This window comes from Diaphorina citri, unplaced genomic scaffold, assembly GCF_000475195.1.
Source record: "Diaphorina citri unplaced genomic scaffold, Diaci psyllid genome assembly version 1.1 scaffold185, whole genome shotgun sequence".
NCBI classification, from domain to species: domain Eukaryota; kingdom Metazoa; phylum Arthropoda; class Insecta; order Hemiptera; family Psyllidae; genus Diaphorina; species Diaphorina citri.
Genome location: NW_007377622.1, coordinates 66,046 through 91,742, shown reverse-complemented (window position 1 = coordinate 91,742; position 25,697 = coordinate 66,046). Strand labels below are relative to the sequence as shown.

The window sequence follows — 25,697 nt, the reverse complement described above, 5'->3', positions numbered from 1 at the left end:
CCAAGAAGATTAATTTACCTACAAATCATATTCATATTGAATTACTGCAAACGAATCCCTCCTTGTCACCTCTGCTCACCATTTCATTTCTCTTCTTCACGTTTGGTTTTCTTTATTTCCTCTCACCTGCCATCTCCTTTTTCCCTCCCTGGTGTATTTTGTGTTTTTTCATGAACTGATTTCAGGTCTACCTGGAGTCCTACGAAATGAGACCTTTCTGTGCTGTCCAGATTCTCTCTATCCTCACGTTACCTTCTCGATGAAACTGAGAAGACGAACCGTTTTTCATCTGGTAAACCTAATCATTCCGTGTATTTTGCTCTCGTTTTTGAGCCTCCTTGGATTTACCTTACCGGTTGAGTGTGGCGAAAAACTCACATTAGGTATTACATTTTCATTAGATAAACAAAATCATTTCTTGTGTTTCTGAATTTCCATTGGAAATTAGGTTTAAAATATAAAAAGGGCACATGGGTTTTTATGAAGCGAAGAAGTATTTCGTTGGTAGTTGTTATAAATATCTGAGTACGCGATTTACATCAGATACCAAGGCCAGCTTTAAATTTAATGTATTCACCCGTAACGTATTGTTCCACAATATTATGTGAAGTAACCCCAAAATTAGTGAAATGTTTTACGAATCTATTATTCTCGAATGAAAAGGTTTAGACATGGTTAGACTCGCAAAAAGTCACCATAATTAGACAATATACTATTCTAGATATTATAAATGAGAAAAATGTGGCTATTCATTCCAAAAATATAGGATCTCATTTTGTTACTAATTTTGGTTTTATTTCACCCTCTAGGGCTCATTTCACCCCGCTCTACGGTAAATGGTTAGACTGGCAAAAAGTCACCATAATTAGACAATAGACTATTCTAGATCTTATAAATGAGAAAAATGTGGCAATTCATTCCAAAAATATAGGATCTCATTTTGTTACTAATTTTGGTTTTATTTCACCCTCTAGGGCTCATTTCACCCCGCTCTACGGTACCTACTTAAGAAGTAAAATCAGATTGGTATAAATAATTTATATAGGTACGGTTCACACCCACTGATTATTATGTAATTAATTCTAATGTGCTAGGAATAGATGATACATCTACTACATATTGTAGAATTGTATTTAGAATAATTCCTACACTCCTGTTTACAACATTCCATAGCTTCAACTCAGGTTCTTATGTCGATACCTACCTACTCTTGAACATGACGGTTGTCCGCTTCGTCCTTTACGAGTAGAATACGTAATCGACTTCATGATACATTAATTTATTATTTCCGTTTATTTTAATTTACTTACAGATGTTACTGTCTTACTATCCCTTACGTTTTTTCTTAACATGGTAGCCGAAACGATGCCTCCAACATCCGAAAGACCTTTAATAGGTAAAAGAAATCCCCCTTAATAGATCAAATTAATATTCCCTTCTAAATTTTGAAATGATAAATAATAACATACTAAATATTATGTAATATGATGTCATGATATAAATTGAAGTTTGGGATTGTATTACATCCTAGTTATACTTAGTATCTACCTCATTGGAATGAACACTTTGGTCAGGAGTAGCAAATAAAGAATAAAATGATTTAGAATAATATAAAATAATGGTTGAAAGACTAGCTCAACTGACAGAAGTATTTCGTTGGTATTTGTTATAAAAAATATCTGAGTACGCGATTTACATCAGATACCAAGGCCAGCTTTAAATTTAATGTATTCACCCGTAACGTATTGTTCCACAATATTATTCATATCTTAACAATACATCAACACTGTCAACTGTCACAAAATAAACATGTGAGATCATTTGTTATATGAAATACGTTTCTCTTCTTCATTCTAATCTGAAGAACAACTTTTACAAAATGATGACTCGGTGAGCATTTAACAATGTAAATTTCTCCAAGCAAAACATTGGTATAATAGTAAAAAGATTTATTTAAACATGGCGCGAAATACGTTTCTCTTCTTCATTCTAATCTGAAGAACAACTTTTACGAAATGATGACTCGGTGAGCATTTAACAATGTAAATTTCTCCAAGCAAAACATTGGTATAATAGTAAAAAGATTTATTTAAACATGGCGTGGGTTTGTTTGACTGCTGTAATTAAAGAAATATTCACCTCAAAATGTTCTCTATTCCGACAAAAGAGACAACATTTTGTCTAGGCTACGTACCTAGTTAAATGTAGTTAGTTCAACGTGATGTTATCTAGGGTGTATTTTTCAGTATCCATTTTCGAACAACATTGGACATTGAAAGAAATAAAATAAAAAAAAAAATATTCACCACTCAATATGGGGTGGATACATGAATTTGAAATTTGCTTTTTTCGACTAACTGTGTTCACAGCTTTGTTTTCTTGAGAGAAGAATTTCTCTTGTTCTTTCTCGGTATAAGTAAATATGTAAACAAGGAATACATTTTGAATCTTCATTTTCCGTTGCCCCCTCAGAGCTCATCTTGTTGCTCGAAGAATATTAAATTCTTGTTTTGAAAGATCTCGAAGGTTTCATGCCATGTAAAATGTGCTGTGTGACCTGACCGCGAAACATGTTTTTGTTAAAACTTCATTCATTTCGTACTCGTTTAGCTCTATTCCACTTTTAAACAAAGAAAATTAATAATAGCTTAAACCTAAAGGAAATTTAGCTAAAAAATATAATAATAGTGCTTATTTATACTGTTCATATAGGACTGAAAAGTCCCTTTGCTCCAGCAGTAGGCTAGCACTATTATTGTGGTCATATTCTCAAATTATATTAAGGATAAAATTCCATACCTCGGCTGGAATTGAACCCACGCCCTCCTGTTTACCAGGCGAGCGAAATAAAAAAAAAAAAATATATTCACCACTCAATATAGGGTGGATACATGAATTTGAAATTTGCTTTTTTCGACTAACTGTGTTCACCGCTTTGTTTTCTTGAGAGAAGAATTTCTCTTGTTCTTTCTCGGAATAAGTAAATATGTAAACAAGGAATACATTTTGAATCTTCATTTCAAACATGGCGTGGGTTTGTTTGACTGCTGTAATTAAAGAAATATTCACCTCAAAATGTTCTCTATTCCAACAAAAGAGACAACATTTTGTCTAGGCTACGTACCTAGTAAAATGTAGTTAGTTCAACGTGATGTTATCTAGGGTGTATTTTTCAGTATCCATTTTCGAACAACATTGGACATTGAAAGAAATAAAAAAAAAAAAATATATTCACCACTCAATATAGGGGGGATACATGAATTTGAAATTTGCTTTTTTCGACTAACTGTGTTCACAGCTTTGTTTTCTTGAGAGAAGAATTTCTCTTGTTCTTTCTCGGAATAAGTAAATATGTAAACAAGGAATACATTTTGAATCTTCATTTTCCGTTGCCTTCTCAGAGCTCATCTTGTTGCTCGAAGAATATTAAATTCTTGTTTTGAAAGATCTCGAAGGTTGCATGCCATGTATGTGCTGTGTGACCTGACCGCGAAACATGTTTCTGTTAAAACTCCATTCATTTCGTACTCGTTTAGCTCTATTCCACTTTTAAACAAAGAAAATGAATAATAGCTTAAACCTAAAGGAAATTTAGCTAAAAAATATAATAATAGTGCTTATTTATACTGCTCGTATAGGACTGAAAAGTCCCTTTACTCCAGCAGTAGGCTAGCACTATTATTGTGGTCAGTAAAAAAATATATTCACCACTCGATATAGGGTGGATACATGAATTTGAAATTTGCTTTTTTCGACTAACTGTGTTCACAGCTTTGTTTTCTTGAGAGAAGAATTTCTCTTGTTCTTTCTCGGAATAAGTAAATATGTAAACAAGGAATACATTTTGAATCTTCATTTTCCGTTGCCTCCTCAGAGCTCATCTTGTTGCTCGAAGAATATTAAATTCTTGTTTTGAAAGAACTCGAAGGTTTCATGCCATGTAAAATGTGCTGTGTGACCTGACCGCGAAACATGTTTCTGTTAAAACTCCATTCATTTCGTACTCGTTTAGCTCTATTCCACTTTTAAACAAAGAAAATTAATAATAGCTTAAACCTAAAGGAAATTTAGTTAAAAATTATAATAATAGTGCTTATTTATACTGCTCGTATAGGACTGAAAAGTCCCTTTACTCCAGCAGTAGGCTAGCACTATTATTGTGGTCAGATTCTCAAATTATATTAAGGATAAAATTCCATACCTCGGCTGGAATTGAACCCACGCCCTCCTGTTTACCAGGCGAGCGTCTTGACCATTACACCACCGAGGCCGGTTAAAAAGACGAAACAACAGCCAAAACCAATGGAGTCACAGAAATACCAAATGGAACCCCAGACCAAAAAATATCTCAAATTCATATTCTCTAATTTTGCACGAGCGTCTTTACCATTACACTACCGAGGCAGGTTAAAAAGACGAAACAACAGCCAAAACCAACAGCCAAAATTAAAAGACGAAACAACAGCCAAAACCAATGGAGTCACAGAAATACCAAATGGAACCCCAGACCAAAAATATCTCAAATTCATATTATCTAATTTTGCACGAAAGTCCCGCAAAGAACTAAATTTAGTAACAACTATTCATCTTATTTGAATTAGGTACAAGTAAAGTGCTTGAAAATGGTAGGTATTGCGAAAGTCCCGCAAAGAACTAAATTTAGTAACAACTATTCATCTTATTTGAATTAGGTACAAGTAAAGTGCTTGAAAATGGTAGGTATTGCAAAAATTTATAGCGCAATCCTTTTTATAGCACAAACTAGAAAGTCAAGTGAAACTAATCTTCAATTTTTATGGATAAAAAATAGAAAGTCCCGCAAAGAACTAAATTTAGTAACTATTCATCTTATTTGAATTAGGTACAAGTAAAGTGCTTGAAAATGGTAGCTATTGCAAAAATTTATAGCGCAATCCTTTTTATAGCACAAACTAGAAAGTCAAGTGAAACTAATCTTCAATTTTTATGGATAAAAAATCCGACTGTTGAAATATCTACTTCTTAAAAGTGAAAAACTATGTACTATTACAATGGCAATACAAGTAAAGCTACATTTTATTATTTTTTAATATTTTTCAGACCTATACCGACAGGTATAAAAAGTTTTGCCAACTATTCTGACATTCACTCACTGAAAGTCTGTTGTATGACTATCAGTCTATCTACCTATATTATTTTTTAATATTTTTCAGACCTATAGGTACCGACAGGTATAAAAAGTTTTGCCAACTATTCTGACATTCACTCACTGAAAGTCTGTTGATAAACTGTTTTATTATTTAAAAGTTAGGAAAGCTTGAAAAATATCCTAACGTCAAAACTATCTCAAACAATAGGAAAAGTTTAAAATGGAATAAAATTAATTTTGTAAAACATTTTGGTATAATTACTTTGCACTAGATGTATGTCCTGTATTTAATAAACTCAAGTGAGCTCCTAGGTTACTTAATTGTAAATTGGGGCTTTCTACTTTAATTCATTTGAAATCTTTGTTTGTGTTATGAAAAGGTGTTGAGTATGTCTTTGCACTAGATGTATGTCCTGTATTTAATAAACTCAAGTGGGCTCCTAGGTTACTTAATTGTAAATTGGGGCTTTCTACTTTAATTCATTTGAAATCTTTGTTTGTGTTATGAAAAGGTGTTGAGTATGAAATAAGTAGGTATTGCCCTCCTTATGAGTCGGAATATTACTTTGATTAAACAATCTATTCACATCAAACCCTTGGAATTTTTATGGTTGTGAACTCAAGTGGGCTCCTAGGTTACTTAATTGTAAATTGGGGCTTTCTACTTTAATTCATTTGATATCTTTGTTTGTGTTATGAAAAGGTGTTGAGTATGAAATAAGAAAGTAGGTATTGCCCTCCTTATGAGTCGGAATATTACTTTGATTAAACAATCTATTCACATCAAACCCTTGGAATTTTTATGGTTGTGTTGATTGAAATTGACTTTTTTGTTTTAGGTATACAAATCGAGACAATGAGACTTGCACGCCAACAATCTCATTTGGAGACGGTTATTCTTCCACCCATCCTAACTTTTTCAATACCTGTAATATTTATTATTATTGTATGGAATCGGAATTATTTTCATTCAATCCATTTATTTAATTATCTTCGGTCTCCTTTTATAATTTATGTGGATAACTCCCAACTGTACACATTCACATGTTTCAAACATGATTTTAAACTTCGAAATTTAATATGGATCAGCTTATGATGTTTAGCAATGCATGATATGGTGTCGATTTGCAATTGATTTTCTTATTAATTTGCTTTTTTACTGCAGAGGAAGCAAATTATAAAGAAATCTTTCAAAATCAACCTGGTGCACAACAACATAAGCTCAGATCTAACTCGACAAACGTGAGATAAATATTTATAATATATCTCATTAGATTTTTTTGGTTTTGAAACCATATCAATTGACTCAAATTAGTACACTCCCACGAGTTACCGCAATTAAATGAAAATAATTCTGTGTTTTGTATCTCATTAGATTTTTTTTGGTTTTGAAACCATATCAATTGACTCAAATTAGTACACTCCCACGAGTTACCGTAATTAAATGAAAATAATTCTGTGTTTTGTTTTAAATTGTTCTTCTTTCTTATCTATGTATTAGATATTTGATATTTTCTATCATACTCTAGCATTTTGATTTTTTTTTCTCTCTTTCATTTCTAGGGGTAACTATTTTATTGTCTTTAACTGTGTTCCTAAATATGGTCGCCGAAACTATGCCAGCGACGTCCGATGCCGTGCCTTTGTTAGGTAAGAGCCTTGTTTTAAGAAAAAAATGAGGCCGGCACATGGGCGGACTTGGATAACAAACAGGGTGCCACCACACAAATGACTTGGAAAAATAAAATAAAATAACTAAATGAGGCCGGCACATGGGCGGACTTGGATAACAAACAGGGTGCCACCACACAAATGACTTGGAAAAATAAAATAAAATAACTCAAACGCAATTATAATAAGAGATATAACAATTTAACTGTATTTAACAGCAAAAGATCTTACCTATTTTTTACATTCTTTATTTTTTCTGTTGTTAATTCCTTTTCGGTCTGTTTTTATTTCTTGTTTTATTGCTCACTTTTTGATTTGTTTTTACGATTCTTTGCCGTCTTCAATTAGTTTTATTATTATTATTTCTTCTCGTTCTCTTTTCTTCTGACTATAAAAAATTCTCGTTGTTCAATTATTATAATTTTATTTTTATTAAAAGAACAGGCAATATTCTCCTTTTAATTATTTCCAAGTGGTCTTTTTTCTTCGTTTCTAATTTATTATTACGTGCATCTTACTTGTGTTTCTGAAAGCAAACACTATTGTCACGATGAAGTTTTGGTATGGTGCTGTCTTCGTGTTGGTTCAACGTGTTTCATGAGGCAATAAGTTAATGATACCATTCACAAGATCGATCTGACTATGGTTTGTTATCCTTAATTTATGTGAGCTCACCTCATTTTGCTCGTTGTGAAATATACGAGGATATTACCGTACTAATCGCTTATCAGGATATGTAATGCATTACACTCGGGGATTTGACAAATTATTTCTTGGACCCATTTCACTGTATTTGCGTTACTTTCTCGACAAGCACTTTATCGAAACAGTATGTTACTTTTGGAGAGTATTGATGTGTGTATTGAAGTATAAAATAATATGGGTATAATGTAGGTGTATAATAGGTATTAATGACCAGATTAAATTAACTCACCTTTTTAAAAAAAGGCGAGGTACCTACAAGAAAGTTTTATAACGATTATGTCAGAATAATAATACATATAGTTTTATATGGTAGAGAAAAAAAGAAAGACTAACTTTGTACAACTCACCTAACCAGCCCCATAGCTTATGAGACAATTAGGTAGGTAGCTAGATTTGTAATTAGATGTTTTAAAAACAATAAGAAAAGAATAAATAAATAAGTAGAAGTAACTCACCTAATAGCTTATGAGACAATTAGGTAGGTAGCTAGATTTGTAATTAGATGTTTTAAAAACAATAAGAAAAGAATAAATAAATAAATAAGTAGAAGCATAATTTTGCGATTGCCATCGAAGGGTAAATTCATGTCATAATATTCAGAAGGTAATCGAGAGATTATTTTTGTCATTACACTTTCATGTTTTGTAGAAGCATAACTTTGCGATTGCCATCGAAGGGTAAATTCATGTCATAATATTCAGAAGGTAATCGAGAGATTATTTTTGTCATTACACTTTCATGTTTTTATGCCCATCTGATTTTACTTTTGACATTGTGTCTTATTAGTATTCAGCTCCATTAAATCTCGTCCAATTGTGTGTAATCACAGGGGTTGCATCATTTTTTATATCCCTATGTAATAAACAACAATATAATGTCCCATTGTGTGTAATCACAGGGGTTGTATCATTTTTTATATCCCTATGTAATAAACAACAATATAAAGATGGTTTGAAATAAATGAACTTTTATATCATGCTGAGTAACAAAACATTCATGTTTTTATGCCCATCTGATTTTACTTTTGACATTGTGTCTTATTAGTATTCAGCTCCATTAAATCTCGTCCAATTGTGTGTAATCACAGGGGTTGCATCATTTTTTATATCCCTATGTAATAAACAACAATATAAAGATGGTTTGAAATAAATGAACTTTTATATCATGCTGAGTAACAAAACACCTCACAGAATCCTGGTTAATACCCATGTTGTTCCAAAGCTCTCCCATGTACTTTGCAATGCAAATAGTGTTCATATTTTCACCTCAAAATAACTGCTCTGCTTTTTTCAACACCTACCTTTGAAAAATATTATGTTTTCGTCATTATGATAATATATATTCTTTTTCTTTTTATTATACGACAAGACTAATTTATTTAAATTAAAACAAAGTATTATTTATGTGAAAATAAATCTGCGCAAAGCTGTTAAAGATGTTTTGCTCTCTCGCCTGAAGTTCCTTTTTACCATCTTTAAATTGCTGCTGAAATATACTCAAAACAGGTAAATAATGATTTTTGTACATACCTATACGTACCCAATTGTTGAAAAACAACAAAAACGAAACGTAGGTACCGTAGACCAGAATGAATTGAGCACCAGGGGTGAAGTAACCCCAAAATTAGTGAAATGATTTACGAATCTATTATTCTCGAATGAAAAGGTTTAGAAATGGTTAGACTGGCAAAAAGTCACCATAATTAGACAATAGACTATTCTAGATCTTATAAATGAGAAAAATGTGGCAATTCATTCCAAAAATATAGGATCTCATTTTGTTACTAATTTTGGGCTCATTTCACCCCGCTCTACGGTACCTACTTAAGAAGTAAAATCAGATTGGTATAAATAATTTATATAGGTACGGTTCACACCCACTGATTATTATGTAATTAATTCTAATGTGCTAGGAATAGATGATACATCTACTACATATTGTAGAATTGTATTTAGAATAATTCCTACACTCCTGTTTACAACATTCCATAGCTTCAACTCAGGTTCTTATGTCGATACCTACTCTTGAACATAACGGTTGTCCGCTTCGTCCTTTACGAGTAGAATAATCGACTTCATGATACATTAATTTATTATTTCCGTTTATTTTAATTTACTTACAGATGTTACTGTCTTACTATCCCTTACGTTTTTTCTTAACATGGTAGCCGAAACGATGCCTCCAACATCCGAAAGACCTTTAATAGGTAAAAGAAATCCCCCTTAATAGATCAAATTAATATTCCCTTCTAAATTTTGAAATGATAAATAATAACATACTAAATATTATGTAATATAATGTCATGATATAAATTGAAGTTTGGGATTGTATTATACCTACTTATACTTAGTATCTACCTCATCAGAATGAACACTTTGGTCAGGAGTAGCAAATAAAGAATAAAATGATTTAGAATAATATAAAATAATGGTTGAAAGACTAGCTCAACTGACATCCTAGTTATACTTAGTATCTACCTCATTAGAATGAACACTTTGGACAGGAGTAGCAAGTTAAAGAATAAAATGATTTAGAATAATATAAAATAATGGTTGAAAGACTAGCTCAACTGAAACACAACATAACCATTACACGAAGAACAGTACCTAATGAAAAAATGTCTACACTTATAAGTAGTTAAATACCTACATAAATTTCTTGAATTCGTCATCTCAAACACTTGATACATTTCATTTTCATATTTTCATTGAAAGTGGGACACACTTTTTCCAAATTTATAGATGTATCTGACATAATATTACATAACTATATTTATTTATTGGTTTGATTTAATAATTTAAAAAATATCCCCCGAACCCCCCTCCCTTTCAAACCTTGCTAGTTTGTGTAAATATGAATTCATATTTCTGTTTTAAATTTCTTGGTTTTTTCCTTTCTTAGATGTTTTTCGTTTGCACTTTTGATTATTCCTTCTTTTACTTGGAGTGCAGAGGGGTTTTCCTAAAATGAATATCCTTTCTTAGATGTTTTTCGTTTGCACTTTTGATTATTCCTTCTTTTACTTGGAGTGCAGAGGGGTTTTCCTAAAATGAATATTTTTTTTTAATTGTTGATAGAGAGAGGGTCCAGTTATTTTTCTTATAAAATAATGCATCAGAAAAGCGGCTAAGCACTCATAGGTAAATCAAACTTAAACAATTAGATGCTAAACCAAGTAATAAATTTAATCTCTTAGTAAATTAAGGTAAGATAATATTATTTATCGAAGGAAGACAACAAACGCTTTATTTTGTTTCTTGAAGTTTTATTCAAACCTATAGCAAAGCTCTTAATATAATATTACTTTATATGCGAGAAAAATCTACGAAAATTAAATGCATTACATTTATTAAATCTTTATTGAATTTTTAGATTTTCATCATGCATTACAATATCGACTACCTAATTTACTAGCTCTCTATTGGGGTTTTCAGTTTATCTCCTTAGTACTAGAAAGGTTTTAGGAGGGTAACATATCTACTTATATTTTATAATTGTATTTATTATGTGATATTAATATTGGCTTTATTAATTTCAGGTGTTTCCAGTCCGAGATAGTTGTGAAAATCGAGAAATATCCAAGAAACTTTGTGTCGTATTCGTACTTCAAAAATATCCATCATTAGACATATTTATACATCACTGTTGCTTATTCCTGAACATGATTTTCGACATGCCCTGTCTAAAGCTTTGTTCAGTTTATGAAAATAAATAAGTAAATAAATATTCAAGCCAATATTAATCGAACGGTGAAACAAATATTTTGGAGTTTAAAAAATTAATATAAAGTGGCTGCCAGCCCTAGTTTACCTACCAAGTTTGATAGTGGATGAGGTCTTTAGCTTTAGACTTGGCATGTCCATGTAAATGAAAAATATTGTAAAAATTACCCATACAGCATATACGATTGAATATTGGAGTTGAATTCTGTTCAAAAAATACTCATTTCAAGAACAAATTTTAAGCAACACAACGGTGAATTTGGTAAAAATCCGGTATGAAAATAAAACCTTCAATTTCAGTTTTGAATTTGCCTGGATCCAGTAAACACTACCAAATTTGCAATGAAATGAAGGTAAAAAAAGATACATAGGTAAATCATAAATGAGAATAAAATTAAAACTGATCTGTAAACGAAAATATTAGAGTCAACAAGTCCCATTCCAAACTCAGGATGTAATTCAATCAAAGTGCTGTTTTGGTAAGTGTTAGGTACTTTAAAATATAAAGTGGCTGCCAGCCCTAGTTTACCTACCAAGTTTGGTAGTGGATTAGGTCTTTAGGTTTAGACTTGGCATGTCCATGTAAATGAAAAATATTGTAAAAATTACCCAGACAGCATATACGATTGAATATTGGAGTTAAATTCTGTTCAAAAAATACTCATTTCAAGAACAAATTTTAAGCAACACAACGGTGAATTTGGTAAAAATCCGGTATGAAAATAAAACCTTCAATTTCAGTTTTGAATTTGCCTGGATCCAGTAAACACTACCAAATTTGCAATGAAATGAAGGTAAAAAAAAGATACATAGGTAAATCATAAATGAGAATAAAATTAAAACTGATCTGAAAACGAAAATATTAGAGTCAACAAGTCCCATTCCAAACTCAGGATGTAATTCAATCAAAGTGCTGTTTTGGTAAGTGTTAGGTACTTTGGTTTTATAAATCCGTTCCAAAGTAATATGGGAGCTCTATCTGGACCATGTTTTTACTGAGAGATTCTGTTTGGCTTGTTGTAATTATTGTTTTATATCAGTATGTCTGAATTCGATTCTAACATAATAATAATTGTGAAAGTAAACATTTGAAAAATTATGTTTTCCCTGGTACCAATGTTACAGTTTTATAAATCCGTTCCAAAGTAATATGGGAGCTCTATCTGGACCATGTTTTTACTGAGAGATTCTGTTTGGCTTGATGTAATTATTGTTTTAAATCAGTATGTCTGAATTCGATTCTAACATAATAATAATTGTGAAAGTAAACATTTGAAAAATTATGTTTTCCCTGGTACCAATGTTACAGGTGTGACCATTTTGCTGTCTTTATCAGTTTTTTCACTGATGATTGCTGACGCATTACCACAAACCTCTGAAGCTATTCCTTTGCTAGGTTAGATACGTATAAATGTTTTCCTTCACCACTCTACCACACACCTGATTATCTTGCTGCTGACTGCTCGTTGCTTGGTGTACCTACTAAAGCGTGAACCACGTCCCTAAATACCAACTTATTTCCTGACGCTCTGATTGATTTATTCTTTAAAATATATCTTCAAAATATAGGTAGACACTTCGTCTACTACCCTTTAAAAAAATCTTATTCATATTACTTCAGAAAAAATATATTATGTTATTCTTGATCAAATTCAGTCCCACAAAATAATTAGATTGATTTTAATAAAACAAAATTATTTAGAATAAATTAACAGAGCTTTTTAATATTTCTAGCTCTTAAAATACAATCTTTAACCATTTCTATCTCTTTGTTGCATCTTCCATACATAAACCTGGAATTTACTTTTCACTCTTCTATTGCAGTGTATTCTTTGTGTTTGACTATACAGTTTTTTATACCTACTTACTTAGTATAGTTTAAATATAAATATAAAACAATAATTATTACGATTTCTTCTATGTAATTTTATTTGATAAAATACATTATGCATCCGTGGTACTATTACTAATTATAAAATGTAATGGCCTGGATCATATTATTTTACAAATGAAAATTGCATGGTTTTAATCCCTAAAAAATCCTATCATAGAAAAAATATAAAAGCGTATACTTAAATACATATTGAACCCAATATAAAATTTAAAATAAAATAAATATGTGAACGTTAAATTTATAACAATAACTACTGTAGACATTATGAAGTTTACTGTGACCCACATATATCTTTCCAATTTGAAATGAATGCGCACCTTCATTTAACATAGAACACTAGCCTACTCCACAATCCTTTGTGTCTCTAAACAGTAGACATTATGAAGTTTACTGTGACCTACATATATCTTTCCAATTTGAAATGAATGCGCACCTTCATTTAACATAGAACACTAGCCTACTCCACAATCCTTTGTGTCTCTAAACATAGGTACAATAATATACTCGTTATTACTGAACGCTGATTTCAAAAAATAAATGGCAAAGCTTGGTAAAATAACTTGAATGAATCTAAAGACACAAAGGGTTGATGTATTTGCCCTTATCATTTTGCTTCGAATTTTCTTTCTTCAGACAATCACTATTTTGAATTTACACAAATTAACGCTGATATCTAATCCGAAACTGTCCCTATTGGAGTTATGAATTAGGTGTTGCTGCGGATTGTAGACTCGAATCATAGACGGTATTTGATTTATTGTGATCTAAATTAGAGTGTACCTACTTTGTAAAAATTTGCCTCAGTGCATTGTTCAGAGAATTTTAGAATTGTAAACCTATCTACTCGTACCTACTTATTACAGGTGGTAATGTAGGTTAGAGTTATGAATTAGGTGTTGCTACGGATTGTAGACTCGAATCATAGACGGTATTTGATTTATTGTGATCTAAATTAGAGTGTACCTACTTTGTTAAAATTTGCCTCAGTGCATTGTTCAGAGAATTTTAGAATTGTAAACCTATCTACTCGTACCTACTTATTACAGGTGGTAATGTAGGTTATTTATTAAATTATCAAATTTAATTTAAAAAAAGGCCCTCGCCTACAAGAAAGTTTTATAACGATTATGTCAGAATAATAATACATATAGTTTTATATGGTAGAGAAAAAAAGAAAGACTAACTTTGTATCTTTTTCAACTCCTATCCTATATTTGTTTTTCAAAGTTAAGCTTAAAAATAGCCAGGAAAAACTGACCCATACACACAAGAAATACTTGGGTAGAATGTGAAAACCACAAAAATAAAATTGAGGATTACGAAGGAATCATGTGATTTTTTTAAATAAAATATTAAAATTTTCTTTTTCTATGATCAGGAAAATAGGAACAAAAATAATTATTGTTTTATAACTTATAGAGTATCTATATATTATGATCAAGGTTATGTTTGTGGTTTTGCAATTGATTTTTATTAATTGGAAAAATAATGCTTTTGTTTTGGTTAAAAATAAATTGATATTGATAACCTGTATTATCTAGTTTAAAAAAATTTGATTCCTGTGTTGATTAATGAAAAAGTAAAATTTAGACAAATGTACCTATTATTATAGTAGGTCCATCAGATATTTTAAGGCTGAAGAGCAATTCCGAGATTACCAGTTTGTTATCTATGAAAAATCAATTATAAGTAATTCCACTGAATAGTCAAAAATAGACACGCAAAATACTCATATTTCTTTCAGATTGTTTGCTGATAATGTCAACGAGATAATTTTATATTTTTTTAGCAGTTTACCATTTTCACCGACGTTCCGCACATGAAATTTTCACTCACACTAATCTTCTTTAGAACTACCTTACCTACCTGTTGCACATTTTTTTTTTTTACTATTTTTAATCTATTTAAGAAACTAAATGTACAACTTGAAAATTGTATATTTTAATTGATATGATAGATACCTTCTCATAAGAAGACGAGAATAAAACAATGAGGAAAGAGTTTCCTAAAATGGAATCAAATACAGGATTAATTGGGGATGAAATAACAATTTAGATACATATTATTTCTCTCTAAAAACAATGCATATCGTAGGTACTTATTAGTAGTTACTGAAAACAAAAATCTTGTCAAATATTGAAAATTGAAGTAATTGTATGCAATAGATGTTTTAGGAATGATAACCAAATCTACAGTCTCATGTTTCAAAAATTACACTGTTGAGCCACAAAGGACTTTTTGAACTGAGCAAATATGAAGTTTAACATGAAAAACATCAAAATATTAAAAAAAAAAAAAAAAACATCAGGCATTTGACAAGATTGTTGTTTCACTGGAGCAATCCTATTTAATTTTACTATTCAATCATCTACGATAATATTGATGATCTTTGTACCATGAGGCATTTGACAAGATTGTTGTTTCACTGGAGCAATCCTATTTAATTTTACTATTCAATCATCTACGATAATATTGATGATCTTTGTAAATGAAATATACATTTCTTTTTTTTTTCTGCTTTACATCCACCAAAAATGTCAAAATATTATTTATTTTGGCTTTATTTACACATTTGAGGCTTAAAAGTACGTAGGTACGTACATTGAAAATAATATGTGCAGCAGCCTTTGTTCGATTACAAAAAGAAGGAATTCAAACTTTTTAATTGTTTACGTTACACTGCAATGCTTATTTAATAAAGGAACTTTGCATTTCTCATTTTGAAAGGAGGGGAAATGGGCCCTGATGTGTACAATGGAAGAAGTTCAAAGGTACAAGAAAGGAATATCTTGTGCAGGCTATAGTTAGGACTTGAGTACACTATATATATACCACGTATAATAGGTACCTGGCAAAATTTTAAGAAACAAAATAAAGTGCTTCTCTGCTTCTTATGATAGTCTTAGTCAGCTTAATTTAACAGGAAATCACCTCCCACTTTTATATTAGAATGCTTAGAATATAAACTGTTTTTATTATTATTTGAAGAAAGAGTACTGTCTGAGTCATTCTTGCTTTGCAGTACCTGCTGTAAAAGTTCAAATATCAGAAAAGTACTTCTAAAATATGCCAGCTATAGTAATAGTAATTTTTAAATACCAAAAAATTTACTTATTTTGGAGCAGGCAATAATATTTTGAATTCAATTATACGATAATGTAATTTATATCAGTAGTTTCTAAGTCATCTCTTAATAATGTCATCAGAAAAGTACTTCTAAAATATGCCAGCTATAGTAATAGTAATTTTTAAATACCAAAAAATTTACTTATTTTGGATCTATTTTGGAGCAGGCAATAATATTTTGAATTCAATTATACGATAATGTAATTTATATCAGTAGTTTCTAAGTCATCTCTTAATAATGTCATGTGTTTCTCATTATATCAAAGCATGTGTATTTCAACATTTAACGCATTTTTTAGTGTTTTACGCATGCATCATCCAAAATTTAATTTAAAAACCACTGATAAAATTTATTAAGAATAACTTAATCGTACAAAAAAAAAATCAAAACCTCATGCAATAATGTCTGAAGAAACAGGTCTCCAAAGTAATAAAATTGTACATACTTTAATAAAGAGATTGATCTCCCGTTATGACTATGATTGAGTATAGTTTTGCTTTGGGGGGAAAATTTAAGGAAGATTGATGTAGGTATGCAACATAACCGTATTTTTAAAATAAGTAATAAAAAATAGTTGAAGGTAGTAAAATTATTCATAGGTAGTTATTTTCACATAGTTCTGATTATTGTAGAGGTAGATATTATGTTGATATTTTTATAATTTACATTTTTATAACTCGTCAGAGGAAGATTGATGTAGGTATGCAACATAACCGTATTTTTAAAATAAGTAATAAAAAAAATAGTTGAAGGTAGTAAAATTATTGATAGGTAGTTATTTTCACATAGTTCTGATTATTGTAGAGGTAGATATTATGTTGATATTTTTATAATTTACATTTTTATAACTCGTCAAATTAATAATATGTATTAAAAATATAAATTCAAATTAAAATGTACCTGTGTATACTTACTTAGTTTTATTAAATATCACACGTGAAATTAACAAAATATAGGTCATAAATCTGATGTAAAATAATAATACACAATGAAAGGGTAAGTTGGCTTTTCTAATTTGAAAGGTCTCTCGTAGGACAAAACTTGAAGTTTGTAGGTAATTAATTCAAGAGAATCATCTTGAACTTTGTTTTGATGGTCACTTTTAATCTGTCTAATTTATAGGAAATTACATAAAAAAATAAATGTTTATTACTTACAAAGAAAAGGTAAGAATGAGTTTTACATAACAGAACATAAAATTAACCAACATAGAAATAGAAACACAAAACTTGAAGTTTGTAGGTAATTAATTCAAGAGAATCATCTTAAACTTTGTTTTGATGGTCACTCTTAATCTGTCTAATTTATAGGACATTACATAAAAAATAAATGTTTATTACTTACAAAGAAAAGGTAAGAATGAGTTTTACATAACAGAACATAAAATTAACCAACATAGAAATAGAAAGCACTTGTGTGGAACCCTCTGCTTCCAAGTTACGACTCATGAGTGGGACTCATTATTGTTTTTACTTTTCATAATTACTATTTTTAATACCTATCTATGCCTATGAATCTACCTATTTTTTGATTGTTTTTATTTCATTCCAAAATGCACTCATATTTAATCTTTCCAAAAACAAGAAAAATATGATTAATATTGCAAGATTGGTTGTGTGAAAATGATTTTCGAATTATACCTACTAGCAAAAAGTATTCGTAATTCGTAAACCAGATACTTTGCTATTCTACTAATAAAATTCATTTCCTGTATCCGCTTTTTAGATTATCCCAAGAAAGTTGGTAACTTTAACAAAACTGTAGGTTTCTCAATTATTCACAAGTTCGCAACATCAACGTCCCAATTAAATTTTTTTAACCAAGTTATGGTTTCCTTCACACAACCTTTTTCTTACTGTATTAATGTGTGAGCACACCTCTTCATAGCATTTCAATTCTTCTTTTCAAGAAATTCATTTAGATTATCCCAAGAAAGTTGGTAACTTTAACAAAACTGTAGGTTTCTCAATTATTTATAAGTTCGCAACATCAACGTCCCAATTAAAAAAAAAAAAAAAATAAACAAGTTATGGTTTCCTTCACACAACCTTTTTCTTACTGTATTAATGTGTGAGCACACCTCTTCATAGCATTTCAATTCTTCTTTTCAAATTCATCATTCTGTCTGTAATGATCTGAATGTAGAATGATGAACAGTTTGCCTCTCCCTTTCATTACAGTAGACTTCATATAATTATTATAAACCAAATACAAATGTAATACTCCTTATATTTGTAATTAATACCTCATTGCACGCTAATGAAACACGAAAAATATAAATACCATTAAATAATAAATAATTCCTAAACCAAATGGATAAAATAACTTGAATGGTTCTATTGTTATGTTAAATGTGACTGTCCAAGTTGTAGTAATTTAAATCTTTTTCATCATTCGCATTGATATGTGTTTGTCGGATTGGGTCAATTTTGGAAACTGATATGATTTATTTATCATCAACGTGCTCTTTGCTATAAATGATATAATATCTAAAGTTATTACGTACGTTCAAGATTTTTTTTTCTTTTTTACTGATTGTTCATTCATATATGACATAATGTGCCAATGGCATATGGTTTATTTTTGATGAAATTCTTTTAATTCCAAAAGTTAATCAATCCGACAGCTCTATCTTATAAAGCATATTTCTATATACTTTATTGTATTCTCTATATCTGAACGTATTTCTTCATCTAAAATAGTTTTCTTTAATATTCGAAAGTCTTCCAATTTTCTATCGATCATATCTATTTATTATTTCGTTTTCTTTTTTTATTTGCATGACTCTAATTTTGTTTCCTTATTATTTTCGATCTTTTGTTTTCTATTTTACAATACAAAAACACTAACATTCAAACATCATATGGAAACAACATCTTCATTCATATTTGAAATACCAAACTTCCCATTTGTTCTAGTTCATTCGCTGAAAATTGTTTAAAAATGTACCTTAGAATCCTTAGACAATAATATCTTCTACATACCTACATAATGCACATCATAGCATCTGAGCATACCTACAACACACCATTAGTAAATGTGATGGCATCCATAAAGAATGATCAATTTCTACATATTCTACTTAAATTAAAAGAAAAAAAAATGGAAGTCAGTTTCATTATACCCAAGCACAACCAATTGACTCTGAGCACAATACAGCGAAAGATTCCAAATACAAATGTATCTCTAATGAGAACTAATTCCTAAAGACCTAAATCGATTTAGGACCACGGTTTCCAAAACTTATAGTTAATATGTCTATTGTTAACTTTTCGCCAAAGAAATCAGTTGGTTTCCTAATTCAAGTAAGGTACTTTGTAAATGTACATTCATTTAAAATTTCAATTTCTATTGTAGGTGCCTCTTCAAGTTCTAGTACGTACGAGTATGTAATTGAAATGAAGACTTTGTATGAAATGTGCTTGCTTTTGAAACTTTCGTCAATTGTGTGCACCTACCTACCTATATGTTATAAAGAATCATTTATAATCCCCTTAGAAGACAAAACGACAAGAAAAGGCGAATGATCTTGAAAAATCTCTAACTGGTTTCTATTCTCAATCATCATTTTATTAATTTCTCTGAGCACAATACAGCGAAAGATTCCAAATATCTCTAATGAGAACTAATTCCTAAAGACCTAAATCGATTTAGGACCACGGTTTCCAAAACTTATAGTTATGTCTATTGTTAACTTTTCCTCAAAGAAATCAGTTGGTTTCCTAATTCAAGTAAGGTACTTTGTAAATGTACATTCATGTAAAATTTCAATTTCTATTGTAGGTGCCTCTTCAAGTTCTAGTACGTACGAGTATGTAATTGAAATGAAGACTTTGTATGAAATGTGCTTGCTTTTGAAACTTTTGTCAATTGTGTGCACCTACCTACCTATATGTTATAAAGAATCATTTATAATTCCCTTAGAAGACAAAACGACAAGAAAAGGCGAATGATCTTGAAAAATCTCTAACTGGTTTCTATTCTCAATCATCATTTTATTAATTTAGTAGGTTAGTCCTATGGATAATTCTATTCACTTCTCACTTCAATTAACCTCGCAAATATTTTTCTATACATGCTGGAATGCTGAAAATATATTGCCGGAAAAATGCCTACCTGGGTTGAAAATTACAGAACAATGCAGCATATCTTTGTTTTTAGGACTTACTGAAGGACTTGGAAATTAATTTATTTTGAGCTTGTGCTATGTATACTCGCGGTTCTAGTAGTTTGATTCTTCCAAAAGAATAGCTCTCTTTGTAACCCAGATTATTAATTAACTACATAAATTGTCTTTATCAACGTAATCTGAAGAGAAATGCTCGTCTTTTGCCTACTTTACAATCCAGTATTTATATTATTTAAGCTTTCATTCTTTCATACGTAACTCTATTTAGCTTACGTCCATTGTCCTGTACTTGCGAGTAGGTAAAATAAAATAATAACTTCATCTGAAATTCGTTTCATCCAAAATAATACACATAAGCTATTTAATTATTTGAATATTAAATCAGGCTTGATTATTTATCAAAAGAAGAGGAAAAAAAATATACCTACATACAAGCAGTGGGTACTACGATAGGTATTTGTGTACACAATTTTGCTGGTAGTTTTGTCACATCCACGAATAATAATAGATAATATAATTAATGTATTAAATTCTGTTATGTAGTAGGTTAGTCCTATGGATAATTCTATTCACTTCTCACTTCAATTAACCTCGCAAATATTTTTCTATACATCCTGGAATGCTGAAAATATATTGCCGGAAGAATGCCTACCTGGGTTGAAAATTACAGAACAATGTAGGATATCCTTGTTTTTAGGACTTACTGAAGGAATTGGAAATTAATTTATTTTGAGCTTGTGCTATGTATACTCGCGGTTCTAGTAGTTTGATTCCTTTAAATTTAAAAGAATAGCTCTCTTTGTAACCCAGATTATTAATTAACTACATAAATTGTCTTTATCAACGTAATCTGAACAGAAATGCTCGTCTTTTGCCTACTTTACAATCCAGTATTTAGTATATTATTTAGGCTTGTATTCTTTCATACGTAACTCTATTTAGCTTACTTCCATTGTCCTGTACTTGCGAGTAGGTAAAATAAAATAATAACTTCATCTGAAATTCGTTTCATCCAAAATAATACACATAAGCTATTCTTTGTCTCCTCCTAATTCGCTGCCCAATATGTGAAAACAGAAATTAATTGCGAAATCACAAAGAAACAAAATTTGTCGTTCCCATTTCGTCGAATCTTACAGGTTGTGTGTTAGTTGAATAATACATAATATATTTATTGTAAATACCTATGTATTTAAATCTAATTCATCCTACATAGCATATCAATGTTCCAGCGCTAAGTTCAGTACATTTTCCATGTACCTTACCTAACAAAAATTATTAGATAATATTTTCCATACCTACACATAAAAATCATCCCTCCTCTTTCTTGAATCAACCCTAATTTTCTGAAGTATACAAAAATGAGTGAGAGAGGTGAGTAAATATTTTAGTGGATGTGTCAGAATTGCCAAATTATAAAAAACAGTTAGAGTGAAGTCCTCCTTTTTCACAACACTAATTTCCTCCTTTCACTTGACGAAAAAAAACTTTCCTCATCCAAAAACCAAATTTTCCACAGTACATGCTAATTTGTATTTAATTAATTTTAATTCCCTTTTCAATAGAGTTTTGGTTTCTCAAAAACTTATTAATGACAAATAGATAGTTCTGCTCCTCAAAAACCCCTATCATGAGGTAATCATACAATAGATATAGCTACAATTTAATATTGAGAATATCATGTGCTATGTAGGAAGTAATGCCTTTCTTACTTCTAGATATTAATAAAGGCGTCATAACAACTTGACGTAAATAAACTTTAGGAATATAAAGACTTGGCTGTGGTGTTTTTTGTTTTTGTTTTATCCCATTATAAACATAATACAAAGGTTGTTTTTCTCTTAAGTTTAATTTACCTATTAGGTCCTGTGCTTGATTAATTTATTATGATAAGTGATATCTTATTATCCTTATTTATTGTTTTTATATTATTATATTTCCAATTTTTACTCTCTTACCATTGGCACCTGAGATACCTATTAATAACGTTTATGTTGTATGAGTAAAGAGTTAACTGGTGTAGTACCTACTTAAAAGAAGAAAATATGTAATTTGAGCATAGGTTTGTCAAAGTATACAAGTTCCCAAAATCTATACCTTCGACTGTAGGGTTTTAACAACTGAGTACCCAAATTAGACAGGTAGCTATAGAATAAAAGTCGCCAGCAATAACAAAAACAAGATGCACATCAATTCAAGTAGGTAAATGATTTTATCAATCGAGGAGAATTGAGTGATAAATGTTAATGTAATACCTAACTAAACTATTTTGGACACAGCTCAGTGTTATACACATAGATGTCGATCTAAATATTGTAAATAGTATTGGAGATGATGTTAGTCCAAATGGCAGTTTTTATTACACATAAAGACCAAAGTGTACTAAGCTACAGGATTAATTAACATAAAAATTAACAATTAGTTTTCCTAAATCAGTTAGATCAATCCAAAACATTTCAATAAACCCTTATTTAGTTACCTATTAACAAAGCTTCACAAAAATGAGTGAGAGAGGTGAGTAAATATTTTAGTGGATATGTCAGAATTGCCAAATTATAAGAAACAGTTAGAGTGAAGTCCTTCTTTTTCACAACACTAATTTCCTCCTTTCACTTGTCGAAAAAAAACTTTCCTCATCCAAAAACCAAATTTTCCACAGTACATGCTAATTTGTATTTAATTAAATTTAATTCCCTTTCCAATAGAGTTTTGGTTTCTCAAAAACTTATTAATGACAAATAGATAGTTCTGCTCCTCAAAAACCCCTATCATGAGGTAATCATACAATAGATATAGCTACAATTTAATATTGAGAATATCATGTGCTATGTAGGAAGTAATGCCTTTCTTACTTCTAGATATTAATAAAGGCGTCATAACAACTTGACGTAAATAAACTTTAGGAATATAAAGACTTGGCTGTGGTGTTTTTTGTTTTTGTTTTATCCCATTATAAACATAATACAAAGGTTGTTTTTCTCTTAAGTTTAATTTACCTATTAGGTCCTGTGCTTGATTAATTTATTATGATAAGTGATATCTTATTATCCTTATTTATTGTTTTTATATTATTATATTTCCAATTTTTACTCTCTTACCATTGGCACCTGAGATACCTATTAATAACGTTTATGTTGTATGAGTAAAGAGTTAACTGGTGTAGTACCTACTTAAAAGAAGAAACGATGTAATTTGAGCATAGGTTTGTCAAAGTATACAAGTTCCCAAAATCTATACCTTCGACTGTAGGGTTTTAACAACTGAGTAGGTACCCAAATTAGGAGTAGGTACTTATAACCATCACCAAATTTTTGTGTGTAAAGATTTCATACTAGTAACAATGGTACAATGGGTACATCCAAGCAAATAGTTTTCAAATAATATATCTATCATTTTGAATTAGGTATCTAATATGTTTTATTTGATTTATAATTTTGTATAATTTTACATAAATCCCACATTATGACAGGGATATTGCTCTCTTCTTATGTTGTTTAAGTTTAAATATAAAATCAACTGATTACTGAACTGTGCGCATTTCTATATCAATTTCTAGTCTTTGACTCGGGAATTTCTTTTGTTATATAGTTATGTGGACAATCTTTATGAGAAAATTATTTTAGTTTTACAAGGAAGAACATTTTCATCAAGTAGGTAGGCATGTAGGTAGGTACCTACTTAGTTAGGTATCTTTCTTTCTTATAAATAAGTATACGTATCGGAAAATTTCCTATTTTCTTTATATCGTACAGATTTTTAGCAATTTAGGTAGGTACATACAGAGAACTCGTCAGTAAAATGACAATAACTACCTATTGAAAGAAGAAAGAAAAAATAATCGAAATAAAAAGGTTAAAGCAACAAAAACAACAACAACATCAAAAAGGCTACATATTTAAACCTGGCTATAGCTTTAATTATAGAACTAGAATTGATTTTGTCAATACTCATGCAATCCTCCACTGTACTCTCTAGACTAGACTAAAGTCTAAATGGGTGTTAGGTGTGTAGGAGTATGTAACCTACTAAACTTGACTATTACTGTACAAATCCTTTATTATTTTTCACTGTGGGTTATTATTCATGTATTTTCGTTGGGTATAGGTACCTAGGTGAATAAAAATATCATACTACTTATTCTGTTTTTTGCCATGTGAGGTTTAAAACACCAATTAGCAATCCTCCACTGTACTCTCTAGACTAGACTAAAGTTTAAATGGGTGTTAGGTGTGTAGGAGTATGTAACCTACTAAACTTGACTATTACTGTACAAATCCTTTATTGTTTTTCACTGTGGGTTATTATTCATTTATTTTCGTTGGGTATAGGTACCTAGGTGAATAAAAATATCATACTACTTATTCTGTTTTTTGCCATGTGAGGTTTAAAACACCAATTAAAAAACATTTGATTAATTTTGAATTTTAATGTAAATATGCAACTCTGAATGATTATTTATTGATGTAATGGTAACGGTTTATAACACTGTAAGAACATGAAAGTCAAGTATTGAAATACCAGACGATATACGATATATTAAAAAGTACCTACTTCTTGTATGGACTTTTCGGTTGAAGATCACTTTTCCTCACATCTTCCACTGAGGTTGGTCATTGTTAGGCGTGGTTGATATTTGAACAGGTGGGTGGAGGCTAGGCACTGGTTATGTCTTGAGCTCAGTAATCGGTAAAAACTCATAAGATGGAAAAATAGTTTGATAATAATCATTCAATTCATATTTAAATTACATACGGTTTACAACACTGTAAGAACATGAAAGTCAAGTATTGAAATACCAGACGATATACGATATATTAAAAAGTACTTCTTGTATGGACTTTTCGGTTGAACATCACTTTTCCTCACATCTTCCACTGAGGTTGGTCATTGTTAGGCGTGGTTGATATTTGAACAGGTGAGTGGAGGCTGGGCACAGGTTATGTCTTGAGCTCAGTAATCGGTAAAAACTCATAAGATGGAAAAATAGTTTGATAATAATCATTCAATTCATATTTAAATTACAAACTTATTTTTATGCTTCTTCCTTCTTTCATTTATTTCTCCTTTTTATATCAAAATCCATAAAATTAAATTAACATTTTAAAAATTATTGCGAATAACTTTTCGTTTATTATATTACATTTTTGTACTTATTTTTAAATAATAGATGTTTAAATTAAATAAATTATCTCGTTATCACTTTTGTTTTTCATTTACTATGTAAATAAACTTTCTATGTAAATAAAAGGACTTCAAAAGGAGACCCATCAGGCCCTACGTTATCACAATATTACGGCTGGCCGTAAATGTGAAAGGATAAT

General features: G+C 30.2%; 1 protein-coding gene and 1 long non-coding RNA gene across 2 annotated transcripts in view; both read left to right on the top strand.

The window, feature by feature from the left end:
• LOC103505620 (neuronal acetylcholine receptor subunit alpha-7-like) overlaps nt 1-25,697 on the top strand; it is a 142,235-nt gene that overhangs the window by 108,482 nt on the left and 8,056 nt on the right. The window contains 2 exon segments of the mRNA XM_026820918.1: nt 6,692-6,778; nt 12,536-12,622. Coding sequence (XP_026676719.1) covers nt 6,692-6,778; nt 12,536-12,622 — 174 coding nt within the window.
• Nucleotides 20,746-25,122, top strand: LOC113465944. Its single transcript, XR_003390511.1, has 3 exons — nt 20,746-22,500; nt 23,645-24,534; nt 24,759-25,122. It is a non-coding gene; the product is annotated as an uncharacterized LOC113465944 (long non-coding RNA).